The 14,336-nt window shown below is 46.8% G+C and overlaps 1 protein-coding gene across 2 annotated transcripts in view; it reads right to left on the reverse strand.

The window, feature by feature from the left end:
* The window catches only part of LOC135918561 (protein Wnt-1-like), a 60,921-nt gene that overhangs the window by 19,015 nt on the left and 27,570 nt on the right, over positions 1-14,336 (reverse strand). For both annotated transcript variants that reach the window (XM_065452170.2, XM_065452169.2), the window contains exon 2: positions 7,811-8,091. In XM_065452170.2, the coding sequence (XP_065308242.2) occupies positions 7,811-8,091 (281 nt within the window). The remainder of the gene's footprint in view (positions 1-7,810; positions 8,092-14,336) is intronic.

Raw genomic sequence — 14,336 nt, forward strand, 5'->3', positions numbered from 1 at the left:
AAACATAAAAATGATGTAATACAACGCATTACCAGACGTGCACCGCAGTGCGTTTGTTTCTCAGGATTAAAACTTGTTTTATTTAATACTGAGCCTATATAAACAACAGTTGCGCACAATTGCGGTCCAAAAAGATCGAACTATATCCAAGTGCGAACGAAGCCACTGCAAGAAGTCTCCCTGGCCTCCACAGCGTTCACTGCTATGTATGGAACGGAGTATAGTTGGCTTTGGCACGAGAGAAGTATGTGCACGCGATTATGGCCTAGTGGCCAGAACATCGGGCTGCTGTGCTGGAAGACCGAGGTTCAAATCCACCATCGGTGGCGCATTTGTTCTCATTGAGGCCAGAAACGCGGCGAGACAGGAAGTTACCTGCCTATTTGCCGCAAATTGCCAGGAATTGGGAAAAGAATGCTTCGCATTGATAGTGAAGGAAGTGGGCGCGCTGCGTGGGATCCTTGTCAATCCTTGTGTGTGATTAATCCTTGCCCTTTCAATCCTTGCGTGAGTAATAGGTTCTACAGTGCTGTTAGAGGTAAATCGTTCTAAACTGCAAGTGTGCTTGTATATTTTGAGATCTCGTTCGCTTCATACACGTTCGTTCAATATAGGGCTCACACTTTCATTTAGGCAGTTGGACATAAGAGTATGCATCACCAACAGCTCTCTCTCTCCCTGTTTGTGTTTGCTTTTTTTCTTTTTGTCTTTTTCCTACCGTCTCGCTTCACCAATGCTCAGCAGCAGGTCAGAACCTTGGTTCAGACCAACCTTTCAACTTTTCTCTCTCTCTCTCTCTCTTTATATATATATATATATATATATATATATATATATATATATATATATATATATATATATATATATATATATATATATATATATAGTCATATAAGGAGAAGCCAACAAACACTGACACCAAGTACAACATAGGGGAAATTGCATGTGCTTAATAAATGAAATAAAGTAATGATAAATTATGGAAATTAAAGTGGATGATTATCGGGTCCCTCGGTTAACCCCCTTTCTTCTCGTTTATATATATATATATATATATATATATATATATATATATATATATATATATATATATATATATATATATATGTGTTATTGCGTCAAACCAATTACGTGACCCCGAAAGAAGGCACTAATGCGATGACACCTACACTCGTCCGATTGTGCAAACGCGTTCTGTGCAGACGACCGTGCGAGGCCCAGTTAAGCGCGTTCGTCCGCAATGCGGCGCTGGCCCCGCGTCGCCGCAGTTTCGCCACCATCCTTCGTCGCCGCGGGTGGAAGACGCTTTAGGCTGCGATTTGACCTCTCGCGGTTGCGACGACTGAGCGCATGCATATTTCAACGCGCAACGCTGCGGCGGGAGAGCTGCGGTGGCGGAGGGACGCGGGGGAGGGGGGGGCGCAGTGAAAAGCTGTTCGTTAATGGCGGCGGTTTCACGATGCCCCGGTGCGACCAGCCCCGCGCTCACGATATGCAGGCGTAGTAGTCAACGCTCAAAACGACGGGGAGGTTAGAAAAGGGGGGGATTTAATGTCGGGCGGAGACCAGGCGTGCAGGACCATTTCCCTGCGCACTCTTTCTTTCTTTTTTCCGCGCGCTCCCCTTCCTCTACTCTCCTCCTCCTTCTCCCAACTTTTCGGCCGTTCAGCGATGCTTTAGTAACCTCCCATCTGGGCACGTACTGCATGCAGTCGTCCGTTGTGGCCCAACACAAAGGTTGCCCCCCTCCCCCCCTCCCCTCTGTGTGGCGCGCTATGACCGTCGGCGAGCCGCCGCTATAGGCATGAGCGCCGAGTGGACGGATAGGCGTTTGGGAGCGAAGTCCCACTTGATGACGGCTGGAGCGGAGCCGACGTTTGACCTCTGACCACTTTTGCCGCCTCTTTCCATCTTTCACTTAAAGATTTCGCACTGTCTACCTTCGACTTTTATTGTGCCGGACATTTCAGTGTTCTTTTGCTCTGATCAGTGGGCTACTTCACCAGCGCTATAGAAAAGGGGGGTGGGGGAAGAAAAAAAGAAAGCAGAAATCGCTGGGGCGAATTTTTTACACCCGAGTCACGGAACAAAGTGTCATGACCACAGGAACGCTTCACGACGATCCGACCGCAGTCGTCCCCACTCCCTCCTAATCCTATTCTGAGTGGTTCAAGATGATTTCTCCTTATTATTTATGCTCTGAAAATGATGACATGAACAACAGTGTTTCGTCAACACCTAACATTGTGATAAAAGCGTTGCATTCATATCGTGCTGTTGGTTTTGGCACGTAACACCCTATGATTTAATTATTCCTTTTAATATCATGCTGCTTTAACGTTTGACATTGCTTCTGATACGATCTAGTTTCAATATATTTTTTTTATTTTGTTCACATTTGTATTGACCCAACCTATCAGTGTTGGTTAACTGAAAAAACACTCCGCAAGCCTTTCTATCGGAAAAAAAAGAAAGAAAAGCTACGCTGAGATTATTCTTCTCCACACACCCCGTTTTTCTCCATTTCTTCCCCTCTTTCTTCTTTTTTATTTCTTACTTGAAATCTGCCGTTAAACTGCGCAGCTTACTGATAATAAAGATTGACTGCTGTCGCGATAAATAACAATTACCCATTCAAGACCAAGCTTTTATAAAGCTGCCGTGCTGAATAAATGAATAAACAGTATAAGAAATTGGCGACCGCGTGTGTGTTTATATGTGCCCTTAAAAAAAATTTTGGGTTTTTACGCGCCAAAACCACGATACAATTATGCACATATGGGCCTTTATACGTTGTCCTCTTTGTTCCACGCCGTTTACGCATCGATTAAAGCAATGAACCAACTAGCGAAGAGAAAAGTTTTGATCAAGTGTGCATTAAACGCTTGATATCTACACAGCACACTAGTGAAGCAAACAACCTACACAATAAAACCTCGAAGAATTATTAATGCAAGGCGACGGGTGGTAGCGAAGTTGAGGAAAGCTTCATATGTATACGACCCCGATTCCTCCTGCACGGTCGAACGAATGTTGGGTCGGACAGGATTTTTCGTAAGGCTATCTGATAGCGTGAAGCCCTGCGCACACGAAGTGCAGCGGGAGAGCTGTGTAGTTTTGCCTTGAATTCCAAGAGGGGCTGAGAGGTAGAGAGAGAAAACTAGAGAAACGCGAGAAGTGGGGATAACCTTGTCCTACTCTCCTGGCTGAAATTGTTTGAAGGGTTTAGAACAGCAGTCTTGCTCGCCGTGCCCACATGGGAGCGCGCGCTTGTGCAGCTGTCACTGTTTCGAAGCAGTTTGCTTTTGATTCTGTCCGCGAGCTGTTCACCATTTCGAAAGCGTGAGGTTTCTGTGAGAACTCGCGTCGTCTTCTCTGTTCGCACTTCAGCGCGGGAAGCTTATGTGGACGCTGAGATGGTGCGACGATGTTCGGTCCACGACCTCTGGCCGCGTGACCTATGGAGTTCCGTAGCGGGGGCTGTTATTTTCGCGCGATCGTATGCGGACAAAAAGAAAAAAGAATAAGGAGAGTGCTAATGCTGGTTTTTATTGTCCCGAGTAGATCACGCGCACTTCCCAGAATCGTGAGCGGCCTGTATTCCCTTAGACACCCCTTGAATATATATATATATATATATATATATATATATATATATATATATATATATATATATATATATATATATATATATATATATATATATATATATATATATATATATATATATATATATATGAGAATAAGTGCAAGGAAAAAAATGTAGGGGGACCTGGATATCACGACTCTCACTCCGCGAATGTTTTTTTGTGTATATTATGTGCGCGTTCTATTCTTTTTCTCTTTGTTTTCAAGACACCCCGGAAGGCACGAAAAAGGCGGCACTGCGCTTTCAACTACGATATGCGCCAGGTTCCGAATATTTTCGGGAAAACAAATAATAAAACTTTGAACACGTTTTAAGTACAGTTGCACACAGAACCTGACGTTTAGTGCACTCGAGCGTGGAGACGCTTCGTCCACTGCTGCCTTGATAGTAGTTCAATAACCTTACGAAGATCTTCAATCACACCGCAATTTTCCGTGCTGGTTTCTCTTTTTTAATTTCGGAATCGCACATTGCAGTCTGCAAGCACCTTCAGACGGGCCGCAATACAGCAGAGCGATCGCAGGAAAATAATTTCATACTTAGAAAAATAGACAAAGTTAAGGATGACGATGCCGTTGCGCATGAAGTGACTCGCGCGGTCAGTTTGTTCGAAGACACTGTGCACACATCTCCCAAGTCCGTTTTCAGACTTAGCATAAGTTCGGTCTCACTCTCGCACAGCCAGACTGCGGCCGAGAAGTTGTAGCACGCAAATGAAATATCTAAGTGGTCTCAGATCTCCCGGTTTGACGTTGTAGGCGTCTTTGAAAATGCTGACATTGAGGGTGCATGGGTAGCCTGTCCGGTCGCCTGTTAAGGGATGACGCCATTTGACCGAGACAACGCGCCGCATCGGCCACCCCGTCCGAAGAACAGCGCGCGCCGGGCTGGCCGCTCCACGGTCCACGAAGCGGGAGCGCGAGGCGTTCTGCGGGGAAGTGCGCTGCAGAGGCGGGATAGGCGCAGGGGTGGCTTGGCGCGTGCGCTCTGCGATCGGTCATTAAGATAGACGGCGGCCGTATCGGGAGCCGTCGCAGCCGACACAGGAGAGGGCCTGCTTCTTCCCCCTGAACTCGGCTGCTGCTGCTGTTACTGGCGGCTATTGCGACTACCTGATTTACACCGTGTCCCTTAAGAGCTTCCTCACCGCGCCGCCATACGCGCACGGCGCGTGCTAGCACGCACGAGCGCCCCTTGCTGTCGCTGCCTGTCTGCGTCGTCTCTTATGCGCGAGGAGTGCAGGCGCTGCTCCCGTTTCGGCGGAGTCGACCTCTCTTTTATTTTTCTATGTGCGCGTATACGTGTGTGTGTGTGTGTGTGTGTGTGTGTGTGTGTGTGTGTGAGCGTGCGTGTGTGTGCGCGAGCGTATATATGTGTGTGTTTGGGTGCATATGCGTGCCTGTGCACGTGTGAGTGCATGTGAGCGTGCGGGTGTGCATACGTGGGTGCGCATCACGGCGAGCTTCCTTCGTTTCGCTGCTCCCCTCCTTCTCTTCGTTATATATGCCGCTTACTGACATTTGGTGTTTCGGTTTCGGTATCGCAATTGTACCATGTTAACGTGTCTATAAGACAACGGCGATAATTCGTCCAGTGCTTAACTTGCGACTCGGGGGCGAAATGCGAGAACACTCGTGTAATCCCACTTAGGTGCACATTGAAGAATCCCAGGTGCGTGTGGCGTAGCCAACAAGGGGTGACACACCGGGCACGTGCCTCCGCCCTCTCCACCCCCTCGCCTCTGAAATGTTCTGTGTTAGTATGCGGCCTTCCTAGCCCCCTCCCCCTTCCTCCCCCTTCCCGTCCCTAGTCAAGTGTGTGCCCCCCCCCCCCCCGCCACCTTAAAAAGAGTTTGTGGCTACGCCACTGTCAAAATTAATCTGGAACCCTCCGCTATACTTTCGCTCCTAGTCCTGGTTTATCTTTATGACTTTAACAACCACCATTGATTGATTGATTGATTGTATGATTGATTGATTGATTGTTTGATTGATTGATTGATTGATTGTATGATTGATTGATTGATTGATTGATTGATTGATTGATTGATTGATTGATTGATTGATTGATTGATTGATTGATTGATTGATCAAATTCCGCCTGTCCATGACAGTGACAGATGTTCCGCAGGAGGATCCCGTGAGTACTGTGACGACTTTGATATAGGGCAGAAGTGAGTGACTGGGAAGAAGGAAAAACAGCGAGGTTAGTCGGCAAGGGTAAATAGTGATATTAACGTCGCGGTGCGACAGATGAGAGAACATACGGTAAGCAAGCGCCAAGACTAGTGGCACAGAATAAAAGTGCTCGATTAAGTAAGTCAGCACGGGATTAAGCAGTCGGGATTAAGGAGATATAGGCATTCCCGCTACGCTTGTGTAGAAGCTTGCAGTCGGGCACACATTTGCTGATATAGCATATTCAGTTTTTTTAATAAAACGATCATGAATGTTAAAAGCTTTCTTATAGATGCAGTACATATATCACGTAGGACTAGCTATTAAAAACAGCCTGTTGTCAGGAAAAAGAAAACAAGGGACATAAATACGCCACTCTTTAATGCGATATATGCCAGGATGAGAACTCGTCAATCTCCATCGTGGAATGACAATTAAGGATGACGACAGAACAAACGAACGCTGCGTTCTTGTCATGGTCTTTGTTGCCTCCATGCATCTATGGTGAGGGATGCACACTGCAAACGCGGACGCGTAGGAAATAAAAAGGCTTTCCTGCGCCCGCGCGACCATATTTTGTTATGTTCTTTATCATCAAACACATGTAGCATACAAATCAACCGCTGCCTGTTCTTTCTTTTTTCTTCTTTTATGTGCGAACCATTCTTTGTCTCATATCAGGTGCGTTACGCAGGTAAGCTACTCTCGCGTCTCTCGAATAAAAAGAAAGTGCGTGTCCGATTGAGGGTTCGAACTATAGGGACCCCAGCTTAAGACCCCGATGCTCTACCCATGAGTCTTTCCTGACAACGCCAACTGTATCGTTTTGAGACGACTGGCGTGTACGCCCCATCGCATAACAGGTTGCTGTTAATATAACGTACAGGCGAGAGCGAACCAATTATCCCCATCCTTCCCTAGTGACATGCACTGTTTTGAGACGCCATGTGACAATGCAAAGCCTTCGAGACTGACCCACGTTCCCTCGGTTTTTTCTTTTTGTTTTCTTTTCGTTTTGTTTTTCCCACCTTGCATTTTCCTTTCAACTTTCAATGCCGATACTTATGCAGACTGTTTATTGTATGCACACTTATTTCGGTACACATGGCGTGTGCGTTTGGCTGTGGTAATTATTACTAGTTATAAAAAGTTATCACTGTGGTTATCAATCTTTTTTTCTTATTGTTTGTCAGTGGTATATACTATATAGTGAGCAACGTTGCAAATAACCCTAAGCACACGCAGTGCCGACAAATCCTTAGCGCGTTAACTGAACTTCACGGGCAAACTCCTGTCACATTTATGTACGGGGTGATCATTTTTTACGTGTTCCGGAATTTTCAAAAATCGCCTGCTCGATTATTCGAAGAGGCGGAGATTACCAGCACTAGAAGCGAGAACACATTTAATCAACAAATAAAGAAAAAAAATAACAAATTTACTTCTCAAGCAACTACCTACATAATAATATAGCCCCTTAACATTACCTTAAGTAGTAGTGTACGTTGTAGTCATTTCCGTCAAAGGAATTTTTTTATTTTTTTTTGCTGACTAAAATGACTAAAGTAAAGGAATACACTAGAGAAAAATCACGACGAAGGTGGGGAAGAGGAGATAACTGAGAAGAATGTTTCATTAGCAGGCATGTGCCCCTATACTTATTAATACCAAATAATTCCTGTCTATATGAATGGATCAATTAAACTTTATAAGATGTTATTATTTAAAAAAAGATATAATTTATGTAATGTAACATTTACAAGATATTCCCGTAAAAGTATATATATATATATATATATATATATATATATATATATATATATATATATATATATATATATATATATATATATATATATATATATATATATATATATATATATATATATATATATATATATATATATATATATATATATATTCCGCGTGGTGTGTGTGAGCACCATTGCTCGACAACAAGACGGCGCATGCGCGCGCCACTCACCCCTCTGGACGATCTTTCCGAAGAGCGACTTTCCACGCATGTACTCGGGCGTGGGGCAGTTCCAGCGCCGGTTCCGGAACTGGTGCTTGCACTCGGCGATGGCCAGGCGCATGCCCCGCGCGATGGCCTGCAGGGAACCCGGGTTGGCGCGCACCAGGCCGCGCTGCTTGCGTCGCAGCGGCACGCTCAGCTGGAGCTGCGTGCCGCTCATCACGGCGCTTCCCAGCGCTGTCGCCACCACCGCGTTGTTGGGCTCCTCGGGGCCTCCCGACGCCAGGCCCCTGCACACGGGGCAACAGGGCAAGTCGTTACGTAGGCTTGGCACGCCGACACCGCCTTGTATATACAGTTATCCGGGACGGACATTAACATTCGATTTTCTTTTTCATTCTCTATCCGGCCACCCCACAGAAAATATCATAAGCTCCATATCAAACGATACCGTATAAACATGTGGGGTCTACACACAAAAAGCCGCATGTTCCCACATACAGTATGTTGCGAGTCCCATATCTATTTATTTATTTATTCATATTGCCTTACAGGCCCATTGAAAGGCATTGAGTAAGAGGGGCAACAGTAATTACATGACAAAAATATCAAAGTGCAACGTCGTTATGCAACATTAACACGCAGCGAATTCAGGTTATCACGCAATACCTCCATACGTTCATATGATTATTTGAACGTATGGGGGTCGAAAGTAAAACCCCGTATGCTCCAATATATGACATGACGCGATCCCCGTACAGTGTATGGGAACGTGTGGTATTCTAAGTGGCGAGTCCAGATCGAATCAAATTCTCTGTGTTAACATTGACGTTATGTTACCAGATGGAACGTGATGGACTTGAAAGCGCATTCGCGCTTGATAAATGGCGCTCCGGTGGAGCAATTACCGGCAACCTTCGCAAGGCTAGGTTCGCCTGAAGCTAGCAGCACTTCTCCTCCTCTTACCTCCTCCTCATTCGTTCATTTAATGATGTAGAACTTGTCCTGTACGATATATGGGAACACATACACACACACGCATATATATATATATATATATATATATATATATATATATATATATATATATATATATATATATATATATATATATATATATATATATATATAGAGAGAGAGAGAGAGAGAGAGAGAGAGAGAGAGAGAGAGAGAGAGAGAGAGAGAGAGAGAGTAGATGGTAGATGAAGACGGGTAAGTCTTCTCACGGCACGCGTGCAAACGCTGGCGTGTCACATCGAGTGACAGATAAAACATGGTGCGAATGCTGCAAGGTGCGCTCTTCTCCACTAACTAGCGAAACGCACTCACCGGAAACTTGTTCCGGCTTGTTTCCAACGAAGAAACTCGATATACGCCAGTGTGGCATTCATGTGAACGTCGCTTATGTGCAGCATTCGAACCCGACAGAATTACCATTCAATCAGTCCGAAACACACGATTACCATGACGCACTGTTCACGGACTCTGACACAGCTTTATTTTCAAAATATGCGAGTCAAAGTAGCCCCGTCACCGACATAAAAAAAAAAAGAAACGTAAGAGAAATCAGAGGTGTGCACACGACTTTACGCATGTATTCCGACGTACGTGCACGTGAAAAGAAAAAAAGAATTCAGTGGCAATCTAGCCGTAAATTAGAGAGAAATGCGTCTACAATTAGGTCGCACCCTCTTTAAGGTACCGGATTCATGATTAAACACAATTCACCACCTTGCTAAGTGTTCTTCAGGAGCTCATTATACATACCTCTACTACGTGACCGGCTCCCAACATTTCACACACATGTGCTTCTTTCCCTTTTGGCGCTATGTTAATGCTAACGCATCAAAAGAAAAGAAAAGAAAGAAGAAAGCTTGAGTCAAATCTCCAATCACCTCAGCGAATGCTTGGCACGTCTTTCGAGAACAGGAAACAGAGCAGAGAGAATCCAAACGGCGTTCGGTTCCTTGGCTCACCCCACAGCGGGACGCTTCACTCGGAGACCTTGTCCGCGCGGCCCATCGACACGTGTTTTCGCAAGACGCGAGCCAGTCTGGCGCAGAAAAGCGAAGCCCTCCGGGTCACGGGAAAGGCGCGCCCGGAGCGAAGTAGAGCGTCAACTCGGTTCACTCAACGAAGGGCTGCGGGCGTGCAAGACAACGCGCGCGTCGGAGATGTTATCGGCACCTCGGCCTGTCACTACCGGACAAGCGTCATCGAACGCCTCCATCCCCACAAGAAACACTCGGAGCAGGCATCTCCGTGCGCAGCAAGTTTGCGCTAAACTCACGTCAAGCCGTCGCATAGTTGCGAGCCTATATAGGCTGGCCGCGCGTTGAAGTGACTTCCGAATCCCGACACCGTGGTGCTCTTACTCGTCTGCCTACCCCCGCTCCTTGCATATCTTCGTATACGAAATGCCTTAGTCTGTTTGAGTGGCCATTACGGGCGAAGAGACGCATGCTTCGTTCGGCAGCCCGCAGCTCCACCTCTTCCATCAACGACGTGCAACTGCCTCGCTTCCTGTCGGCTCCTCCCCCATTTCCCCCCTCACCCGGCCCTCGGCCTGCCTCTCGCATTGTCTAAGGAGAAGACTAGTTCTTCGCATGCGCGCCTCTACCCTCTGCAGCGTCCCGGTCGCGAGGCGGCTCGAAGAGCGATCACGGAGCTAAAGTTACGGAAAACTTAAAGCACCATCGTCCATAGGTTCACCCCGTGAGCGAGAAACAAAAGCAAAGTGGTCGACGAGAAGAAGCAAACCGCCGCGTAAACCCCGGAGAACGGGAGACAGGTTATATAAGGTGTCCCCGCTGCTGAACTTAGCGCACCATGCACCGAGGGCTTCTTCCCTGATGGACGGTTCTTCCCCCCTCGGAACCAGCGAGTCTGAGCGTTTTCTCTCTGCTGCCAGCGCTTATCGTGAAGGCGCATCGGAGGCGCTCGCGTCTGGTGGCTCTGCGTGCCTGCGCAAACACGGGGCGCGATGTCGCGCTTTGGTTTCGTTGTCTTTTAGAGGATTGCGAAGCCCGGCGGTTCCCAGCGTGCGTGGCGGCTTCATCCGGCCGAGGTGCGCGCGCTTCGGCCGCTGACTCGGCGTCCACAGCCGTGCACTTCCCACATACAGAGCGAGCGAGCGCTAGTTCCTGCGTAGCTGTCTTTCTCTCTCTCGTGACTTGCGATGCGCGGCCAGGGTAACGCTGTACTGTCTGATTTTATCGCACGCAGCCCCAAGAGCTTTCGAAGTTGTATACCAGTGCGAGCACATTCCGGTGATCACAATCCAAATAACGAACGAGGAAGTAAAAAGAGAAAGGAAAAAAAGAAATCTTGAGTGTAGGGCCGCTGGTGGGTCTTCCTCTCGAATATGCTTGTGTTGTATACGGATGAAGTGACGTTTGGAAAGGCGCGATTTCTATCGCTCCCGTATAACAAATTAGCAGCCTTTTAATTCCACCTTGATGCGAACCAATGCTCCCATAACGAACACGCGGATAATACCGTAGACCGCGATAGTGATCCGGCTTTCCGTAGTATATAGGCCCTCGCTTGCTGCTGTGTCTTTCCGAGCGCCTCTGCGTGCTCTTTCTCAATCTCCAACGACAGTCCGAAGCAAGTGCAATCCACTTGAGTACGCCAGCCATCCGTCTTGTTGAACGAGATAAGGGTCGGTCGTGTCTGTTACCATTCTGCGTCATTTTAAATTAGGTAGGAGAAAAGGCTTTCCCGCAATCGAACGATCGAATCTAAGAGCGCTCCGAGCTGAGCTTGAAGTCCGCCCCTCTGTCTACCGGCTGACTGATAATCGCACACAGTGCACCTTGTTATATGCGCCTCAACTTCGATCAATGTTGAGCGGTGGAAAGAAGCACATGCCGCACGCAACCACTTCCATGTCGAGCAGCCGAAGAGCAAGGAAACGGCAATTACTTGTCAAGAAAACCTGAACAGCTGGTTCAAACAGTGACGGAGAGAGGAATGCAAACCATGTGTGAACCTCGTGGAATACATGAGCACTGAGCATAAGATCAGCATACAGTTTCCAGATCATCTTTCACAATGGCGAAAATATACAGTCCTCGCCGAAAGTTTCAGTGCCACTGCACGAGCCCGAGAACGAAGCTATAGTGGGGCTATATGTCCTTAGTACCCTCTGTTACTTTTGGTGCTTCAAGACTTCACAGCGCGAATAGCATTTGTTAACCTCGGAGAACCAGAAATACTAAAAGAGCCAGACATGCCGCACGTAGCACAGAGGTAGATTCTTGTTCGATGAGTGAGTGCGCCAAGTAAACGGTGGCTAACAAATATGATAGATAAGCACAAGAGCTGGTTAAAAAAATGGGACCAATAGACTTTAAATACCAGGTAGTTTATGCATAGCATGACATCTCAGGTTAAAAGCGGGTAACACAGTTTATACAGGCCGCCGGAACGCACGATACAACTGCTGCGTATAAATTTCAAACCCCGTAGAAAGCACACGGCATAAAGTACATATATATTAGCATAGTATAATATCATAGCATATTACAGTAACACAATACAGAGCAGAGTACAGTATTCTGTGTTGCAGTACAACACACTGTAGTACAGTGGTCTAAAGGCAAGTCAGTGTCCAGGGTGTCTACCAACCGGGAAAACCGGGAAAACCGGGAATTCTCAGGGATTTCGCGTAGTCTGGAAAAAGTCAGGGAAAACTCAGGGAATTTGGGCCTCTATCAGGGAAAATTAGCGGCAATTTTATTGAAAGGGTCAAAAGTCGCGGTAATGCTGGCTCGAGTAGCAGACAGGAATCGTAATGAATCGTCTTTGACGCCCTGTTGTTGGCAGGAGGAGTTGCCAGTGTACAGTCAACGAGCGACTTTCCGGATTCCCGATAATTTGGACGGCTTCGCGGCGCCACCTCGTACCCCATAGTGTCAACGTATCAGAACGTGTGAAATTTCCGACGCTAGAACTCTTTGCCGTCCGATTTTCCGGACGTTTTGCCGCGACTGCAGGTCCGAAACGGCATTAATCAAAGGCACCACCGCTGCCGTCTTGATTACTTCGCCGCCTCGAACCGGCACTCTCGCACGCAGATCCGCTGGCACCCGTTGCCACCACTGCGGCAACGCTAGGCCTAGCTGCTTCGACGTTCGCTATGAAGCTTCTTGCCAGTGGGTGCCGAACTTTTTATTGAAAGAATTCGCTGCTGTCAGCAATGGCACGGACTCCACCTTTGTGCTCCTCGCGATTGGCTTAGAAACCTGGAAAACACGGTGCGTTGCATAATGCCGGTTCGTGAAAGTCAGCTTCGCCTCTGTACAGAAATGTTACTCGGTAAAAGCTTACGGAAAAGTATTGCAGTGAAGCATAACAAGCGTGGGAAGGGGCTATCGCCACGGAATACAGTATGTATATCTTAATTATGCACGCGGGCACCCGGCATTTCCTGTCACAGTACGAGCACAGGTATGCCTAATACGTGTACCGACAGGCCTTCAGAGCATTTTCGAACGTGCCTGTGGCGGTTTGAGCCCCTAAGGGCAGTAAATGACACGCATTTATTTTTTTCCAACTGGCCGATTTTTCGGACGTTTTTGCGGCCCCTAGGGAGCTCGAAAAATCGGTCGTGGACTGTGCAACTGATCAAGATGCTTCAAATGGTCCTTGGGGCGAATGAGTGGCGGAAGGCGGACAAGAACAGAAGTGACCTACGCATTGAGGAATACACGAGAAAGGAAGCTTGTTGCCGCCGTTTTGAAAGAGCTTGAGCTCAAAAAATAAAGTTTTGGCTGATGCCGAGATGCAGGTGTCCCTCATCCAAACCAAAATACACTCTTTGGAGCAGTGCAACACAACACTCGGGTGTCGTGCGCGGGCTGAGAGTATGTCAGGACTGTTGAGGTTGACTTACGAGCTGTTGAGAGAGAATCTCAATTGTGACAGAGTTCAGGCCTCATCCCACTGAGGTTGCGATCAGTTGATAGAAATAGCTCATATTAGAAAATATTTGCCTTTGTATGCATCTCCTTTTTATTCGTGTTTGATAATGTCCGACCCTATTTGCAAATTTTTCGAAGACACTTTATTTGCTGTGCATTTTACTAACCCCTGCCTTCTATTCTCTTTTTGAATAACATCAACACATCAACACTGCTCCTTAGTATTCAAATTGGATTAAGTTGCTTTTTTTTCATGTGCTTACTAGAGAGTGACAGCATCAGGTGATATGGTTTCAGCCCGTGTTGATATAAAACATAGTTCTGCATCACTCAGGGAAATTTGCAATGGCACTCAGGGAAAACCTGGAAAACTCAGGGAATTTGGAAATGTCAACTTGGTAGACACCCTGGTGTCAGTAATGGAGCGGAAAAAATAAAGTTACAGTAAAACTCATTTAACGATGACTGTTGACGGTAATGCGAATATCACTCGAGCCATTAATGTAGCAACAGACCCTATCCGTGACGTCCCATTTAACACATGCTGTGGTAATTCTGAGACTTTCGTTGAATCGGCTATGTGCAACATAATGCAACGTACTCCGTTA

This window comes from Dermacentor albipictus, chromosome 1 (assembly GCF_038994185.2).
Source record: "Dermacentor albipictus isolate Rhodes 1998 colony chromosome 1, USDA_Dalb.pri_finalv2, whole genome shotgun sequence".
NCBI classification, from domain to species: Eukaryota; Metazoa; Arthropoda; class Arachnida; order Ixodida; family Ixodidae; genus Dermacentor; species Dermacentor albipictus.